The 7903-nt window shown below is 36.4% G+C and overlaps 1 protein-coding gene across 1 annotated transcript; it reads right to left on the bottom strand.

Annotated features, from left to right (window-relative positions):
• Positions 1 to 5502: 5502 nt before the first annotated feature.
• Positions 5503 to 6882, bottom strand: LOC110151823 (small kinetochore-associated protein-like). Its single transcript, XM_070457984.1, has one exon. It carries the CDS (start codon positions 6880 to 6882, stop codon positions 6100 to 6102), a length of 783 nt encoding a protein of 260 aa, XP_070314085.1. The 3' UTR covers positions 5503 to 6099.
• Positions 6883 to 7903: the final 1021 nt, after the last annotated feature.

Raw genomic sequence — 7903 nt, 5'->3', positions numbered from 1 at the left:
GACCTCAATCAATGATACATATCAAGAAAATCAAGCGTTTTCTTGTAATACTGTGACTTTGCTTTTTGGGAGCACTTCCAACACTTGACATTGGCACTTCATATGGGTCCTATGGTATTTTTCAAGGTTTACTGTATATAGCACTAAACACAAAAAATATGTGAGAACAATTAGATATCACTTTTCACTGTGATACACAGTCTATTAGAAAGACAAACCGCTTATAGAGAGATGATTGGCATCATACAGCATTTTAAATGAATGCTCACAACTATTCAGTTCAGTGCAATAGTAATAGAAAGTGGCTATAGAATGATTATATTAGTAGAGTACATACAACAGCTAATTTTATCCTATTTTAATTTAAAATAGCATCTTTATATTGCTTTACATTTCTCTCAACTGCAAATTGTGCCAAGTAGGGTCTATAGTGTTGGAATGTGTAGATTTTGATAAAATTTAACTTTTTATATTAGATTTTTGATATTTCATGTAGTAAATGATAAAGTAGACTAGATCTAAATATATTTTATTTATTAAGGACTTATCTAACTTCAACTAATTTTCTTTATTTTTTTTAATATTTCTAGGCTATATGGTTCATTTTTGAGGGTTTTTTTTTTCAAATTGTAAAAAATCTCCAAAAATATTTCCAATGTATTGACTGAAAAAAAGAAATCCATATAAGTCTACTCATACTCTTCAAACTCATGTTTTTCATTGGTCAACTGTATTATCCTCTGTCTTTAGTGATAATTTTTGGCTTAAAGTATATTTTATCTGATATTAGTGCAGCCACCTCAGTTTTCTTTATTATTTACTTGATTTATCTTTTTCTATATTTTCATGTCAACCTATTCAATTCATTGAATGTAAAGTATAGCTTTTGTAAATAGTGTATAGTTCAATATATTTTTTCCATTCTGACAATTTCTTTTAACTGGATAAAAGTTATCTTTCTTTTGTATTTTATCTAGTTAAATGATAAAATTATCATAAAAATATATTTTATGTATAATTTTTTTATATTCTTCACTTGGTGAGACATTACTTTTATTCTCTTCTGTAGTTTTTTAGACATAATTTTCCTTAGATTTTTGACTGCATTTAAAATATCTGAAAGTATTTTTCTAGTAAGTCCAATATTAGAGCTTTCCTATATATGGTTTCTGTTAACTATGTTCCCCCTGTATATGTTCCATACACTCATGTTTCTTTATATGTCTCATAGGTTTTTTTGTCACCACTATTGAAAACTGGGCATTTTAAATAATATAATCTGACAATTCTGGAAATCAGCTGCTCCACTATTTCTAGGAATTTTTTAATTATTGCTGTTTGTAGTGGTTTTGTTCATCTGATTACTTTTCTGAAACATTTCTATAATATATTTATTCTTTTTTGTTTGTGACCACTGAAATATCAGCCCACTTAACTTAATGATCAGCTTATGATGTGACAAAGATGTCCTTAAATGCCTGAAACCAATACATTTCCCAGTCTTTCATGAAAAAGTCAGTATGCATGTTTGTTGTTCAGTTGCTAAGTTGTGTCTGACTGTTTGCCACCCCATGACCTGAAGCACGCCAGGATTCCTTGTCCTTCACTATCTCCTGGAGTTGGCTCAAGTTCATGTCCATTGAGTCAATGATGCCATCCAGCCATCTCATTTTCTGTTATCCCCTTTTCCTCCTGCCTTCAATATTTCCCATCATCAGGGTCTTTTCCAATGAGTCAGTTCTTCACATCAGATGGTCAAAGTATTGGAACGTCAGCTTCAGCATCAATCCTTCCAATGAATATTCAGGATTGATTTCTATTAGGATTGACTGATTTGATTGCCTTGATTTTCAAGGGACTCTCAAGAGTCTTCTCCAGCCCCACAATTTGAAAGCATCAGTTTGGTGCTTGGCCTTCTTTGTGGTCCAACTCTCACATCCCTAGATGACTACTGGAAAAATGATAGCCTTGACTATATGGACTTTTGTCAGCTCAAAAGGCAAAAAGATATGACGCCAGAAGAAGAAGATACATGTTAGGGCATGGATTTAACATTGATTAATAAATTTAATAATTCCACCTTTGATTTAACTTTCTGTGATACTTCTGTTCAGAATTAGGCAAGACTGAGAACTTATGGTTTTCTTTGGTCTTTCCTGAGCATACATGCAGCCTCATACCCATGTTCTTATACCACACAAGTGCCTTTTGGATTCTCAGGAATGTAACAGAGCTTTTCAAAATCCTCTGTAAAGTTGTCATTTCCAAAATATTCCTCTTAAGCTTCCTGATTAACCTTAGTCTTGTTTGTTATCTATTGTGCAGGTAGTTATGACAGTCAACAATTGCCTCTGATTGATTTAGATAAATGCCCCTTTGAAAGGTTGTTTGCACTGGATGAACTCTCAGTAATGTCTAATAAAGACAGCTTTGCAAATAGGGTTTTGTAGAGAACTACTAGATAAGTCTAACAATGTCAATTCTATGGAAATGGGGCTTTAAGGAGCCCCAACAAAATTTTCCCTCTTCTTTGGCTTTAGACTGGTGGTTTTCTCAGTGATTGCAGTCTCTTTACTTTTAAGGTTATCCTGGGGGCTTGGAAGAAAGGAAAGGAATCAGGAAAGTTAAAGTGTCACAAGCTTACTATTTTTACTGAGATTCAGTTGTTTGTCTTGAATACATACTTCCTGAATTACCACAAGCCTTTGCTTAATTTCTAGGATTTTGAAAAGCTGATTTTTACAACTTTGTGCCACTATTCTCTCTCATTTTATAGAGAAGGCAATGTTTAGAGGTTCTTGCAGGATCTTTTTTTTTTTTTAAGTTCTGCTCCACATGATTTTACACAGTACTTTTACATATATAAATATCTAATAAACTTCTTTTATAAAAACAATGTAAATTAAATGCACACAGCATGATATATATGACATAAAAGGACAATCATAGCCATAGACTTATATATTTCTGTATGTGATGGCCAACGCATTTGGCATGCAAATTTAGAAGTGTCTATGATAGATATTTTATTTTAAAAACATCTCATTAAACTATCACCAGGTCATTTATCTCAACAGAAAGTAAAGCAAAATATAATAATGGAGAGCACATTAATCTTTCAACCTGCTTGTTTTCGCCAATTTATTTGTTAACTTGCTCATCCCACAGACTTTAACTATGCTGGCATTATGGACACAATTTCCCCAAAGGTGCTGACTCACATATATCTTAAAGTCTTTTGAAGATGATATGTGTATAAAAGTGTAACTTCAGTATTTTGCAATGAATAGACTTCTGTACAAATTGCTTTGAGAATGAAGAGAGCTTGATTAAATCTGTCTTGGTGGGGAAAGATATTTCCATGCTGGTAATTTCATTTAAGGTGAAAATGTTAAGATTAAATAGGACTCTATCAGAAGAAGCTATGAGTTTTGGAGAGGTATTGTTAGTCACTCAGCCATGTCTGACTCTTTGCAATCCCATGGACTGTAGCTCACAAGACTTTTCTGTCCATGAAATTCTCCAGGCAAGAATACTGGAGTGGGATGTCTTTTCCTTTTCCAAGAGATATTCCAAATCTGGGTCTCCCACATTGCAGACAGACTCTTTACTGTCTGAGGCAACAGGGAAGCAAGTTTTGGAGAGGACAGAATTAAATACTTTATTGTGAGTTAAGAAGAACCATTTGTTACATTTTTGACAAATATTAGTTAAATCAATCAAAGTTCTGGCTTCCAGATATAGATACGGAGAACTTTCAAAGACTGTATATATTATTATTTTTTAACTTGGTACCCCCTTTTTTCTTGGCATTATCCCTTTCAAGGATCACATGTATTTCACATTGTAGAACCAATGTGTTGCCTTACTATACATCATGTATGTGTACATCACTGTTGTCTATCACAATATAACTTCAGTCCCTATATCCCCACAAGATGAGTAATGTGTGTCATGAATATAGCTCATGTACATCAAGAACTTGATAATAGGTAAACAAATGGGGTAACTCAATAAAGTCCCACAGCAGCTTCTGGAGTACATTATAAAATTACTGAGTTTGGAATGGGTTTCTCATGCAACCCTCTCAACAACCTCAATTCCAATCACAGTCAAGGATGTTTTGAAAATGATGGTCAGCAATTCCCTGGTAGCTCAGTGGTAAAGAATTTGCCTGCCAATGCAGGAGATGCAGGTTTGATTCCTGGGTTGAGAAGATCCTCTGGAGGAGGAAATGTCAACCCACTCCAGCATTCTTGTCTGGGAAATCCTATGGACAGAGAAGCCTGATGTGTTGCAATCCATGGAGTCACAAAGAGTCAAACACAACTTAGTGACTAAGCAACAACAAAATCAATCTTCAGGTGTTAAAGTCAATCAAAGTAGCCTCAACCCATGAAATATGTGTTTTACACATTTTGTTTGCCTAGTCTTTCTTCAAAGTTCAAAACTTTATAATTTGCATAGCCCAGACATCTTAAATTGAAACTCTACTTGAAAAAACCAATTTGGGCTGAAAAATGCACCATCATTTCTTTTTATTCAAGGACTTACATATCCCCTAAAATAATTCTTCATTAAATGAGTCATTGATCATTTGTACTCAATAGTAGTATCTGATGCTAAACAATAAGTTTGATGTGCCGCATGGCGTTGTTCAGTCACTAAGTCATGTCTGACTCTGCGACCCCAGGGACTGCAGCACATCAGGCTCCTCTATCCTTCAGTGCCTCCTGGAGTTTCTTGAATTCATGTCCATTGAGTAAGTGATGCTATCTAGCCATCTCATCCTCTGACACTCCCTTCTCCTTTTGCCTTCAATGTTTCATAGCATCAGACATGGCCCATAATTTATTAACAATGGAAGTCACAGTCTAGTTATCAAGCAGGTGTTTTGTTTTACAAACACAAAACTAAAATTAATTGATTAATTTTCAACCCTCATAAGTTAGAGATTTTATCTAAGAGTTAGGCTTGCTCCCTTCTTTTAACAGTTAAGGATACTTGTGAAGTGACAGCGATCTCCTGGAGTCAACATCGTTTCCCTTCCATGTCACAGTCCTCACTATCCTCTTTTGTATTTCAAGCACTGAGCACTATGTCAGTTGTAATTCAACATTATACTATCTCTATTCTTACTGAAAATTTAAGAGGAAAGTAACTTTTCTCACTGTATCCATATCTAAAGAGGGAAAATTAAAGATGAATGAAGAAAGCCTCATGTTTTCAAGTAAAATGTGGAAAGAAGTATTTCTCCTCTGGGGATGAAAATAATTTCTACATACTTATGTGCAAGCAAAATGTCTCTATATCAATGTATACAAATAAAAGTGTCACTTATAAAGCAAAACATATTAAGTACTATGACTGGTTCATGTAGTAGTTGCATCTGAAACAACTTAATAACCTAAATAAAAGACTACAATTTTAGCCAGTGTTATTTTTGAATAACAATAGATTAAGCAGTGCTGCTGTGAAATATAGGTGAATAGATGACCTGAGTTTTATTTTATTTTTTTTTTTTAGATTAAAAGCTCCAAGTTGTATTGTTTCATACCTGTTATTGCTATCTATACCTTCACCCCATTATGAAGCCATTTCAGGTAACTTTCAGTTCATAAATTTACAGTGAGGTTACCGAGCCCAGCCAGGATGGGACAGAATGTGTTCCAAGTTAGGAAGGGACGTGACTCCTCAGTGATCTCCCCCATTAGCATGTATGCTTCACTGTTTCTTTCTGCACATCTTCTGGCTTCTCTGGTTGTGGCTGGTTTAGAGTCTCCTGATGCTAATGACGTGCTGCTTTTTGATCCTAGGAGGCTGATCCAAGCTTTCAGGCCCCCTCTCCTGTAGGCCCTAATTATGAACTGTGAGGTTCAGGAGAGCTGGACAATCTGAAGGCTGGGAACGAATGCTTGCTTAAGGGAGCAGTTGCCATTCCAACATCGATTGTCTTTAATCCTACTGCAGAAACTGTTTTCATTCTGGGGATGGTGAGTCCTAGAAGATCATGGCCAAGAAGCAGATGTCCTAAGTAGCTTCCTCTGAGAGTCTATCCCCAAGAGAGAGCCATGTGGCCACCTGCTTTTTATCATATTTCTAAGAGCTGTTCCATTCCTCAAGGGCTGCTGTGAAATCATTTACTTGACTGCTACATAAGGTCTGTTGTTCAAGGAACTGGGCTCTCTCTTCTTCTTTCATCTTCAACTTTACCTTTAAGACCTGTAACTCTTCCATCTGCTTTTTGGCTGTTTCGTTAAAAAGCTTCAGTTCATCTTGCAAAGTTTGTAACAGCAGCATGGAGTCCATGTGATCTGCGGTGGAGTCCTGCTGTGACGCCAGGGTCTCACTGCCTGGGTTGACGCCTTTGCTTTCTAAAATTGCCAAACAGTTGTCCTGAAACTTCTCCAGCAGCTCTGCTTTTTGAGTCAGGTCCTTCAGCTCTCCCTGAGTTTCAATCAATTTCTGATGCAACTGCTTGTTGACAGCCTCTAAGAGCTGGTTCTTATCCTTGAGCTCTTCTTCCGATTTCTGTTTACTTAATGGTTTGTAGCTCTTTCTGAGGTTCCTTCTGGAGGTGTCTGTAGCCTTCACCTGCCCATTCTCTCGTCTCGGTTTGATGATTTTTGTAACATCATTCTCTGAAGGTCCTGAATGAGGTCTGGAAACATCAACTTCTTTGGACTTAACAGGTAACTGGCTCTTAAAAGTGGCTCGAGTTTGTGCATCTGCGGGCAGGCCGCTGCTCAGCACACAGGAGGGCTGCAGGGTGTACACTGTCTTAACCACGCTGGTCATCGTAACGAGGCGGCACGGCTGGGGCCCAGGTGCCTGCTGCTGCTGCCCGCATGCTTCATCGCTCTGGTTCAAAAGATGCTCCATGACCTGAGTTTTAAACTTATTTACTGAAAGTAAGTTTATAAAATTTTCTTCTAAGTGCAGCAGAAATTAAATGTCCTAAACTGAAACAAGCATTTGGAAATATAAAAATCCATTCAGAAATGCAATTTTTCAGCATGTTGAAGAAATGAGAAAATCCACAAAGCATTAAAGTTTTTACTAAGGGAAATGAATATATGACCTAGAGACTCACCTACATGATGCCCACAATAAGTGTTAACACATATCTAAAATGGTTTCTTCTTAGGGGCTGCAAACTTGAAGATAGACAAGGCTGAATTGGTTCGGAGTCCGATGGTTGATGATATCTTTGTACTCACGGGGCTTCCCCCAAGGCTCAGCAGTAAGGAATCCACCTGCAGCGAAGAGGACATGGAGATTTGGGTTTAATCCCTTGATTGGGTAGATCTCCTGGAGAACAGACAGATCATGTTTGACAATTTTGAGAAGATTCCAAATTTAAATTTATCCATTGCATCATTTACCAAAAATCACCTGTGCTGATGGATTTCCTGTGGTCCGTGTCAGGCACGCAAAAATGAATACTGTGAATTAGAAACATTCCCATGGTCTTAGCCATAGACAGCTAAAGGTTTGCTTGATGAATTGGATATATATTTCATCTGTCATACACCTTATAGCTGAGCAGCCAAGTAATGGAAGGCGTTGGGGAAAGTTTTCATCTTTTGAAAGAAAATTACTTGCTCATATCAAGTCTGGAAAATTTCTACCTTTACCTTGCTGATGAAAATCACATCCACAATATTAGGCATTTTTCTGTTTGACATTAGAACCATACAAACTTTTTCAATATTTATCTTCAAGGAAATTTGGAAATAGTTAAATATGTGCACTTCTTACTGTTTTGCTAGTTCAATGAGTCCGCCAGAATGAAATTCACCAGAGAAAGTTTATCATTGCACACTTTTGTGTGCTTAAATCATTTCCAAATGTCAAACTAGTAACCTGAGTGTGTACTCAAAACTGAGAAACTGAGCATTGG

This window comes from Odocoileus virginianus, chromosome 29 (assembly GCF_023699985.2).
Source record: "Odocoileus virginianus isolate 20LAN1187 ecotype Illinois chromosome 29, Ovbor_1.2, whole genome shotgun sequence".
In the NCBI taxonomy this organism is placed as follows: domain Eukaryota; kingdom Metazoa; phylum Chordata; class Mammalia; order Artiodactyla; family Cervidae; genus Odocoileus; species Odocoileus virginianus.
Note: the sequence above shows the minus strand (reverse complement) of the source record. Positions and strands in the feature narration are given on the sequence as shown.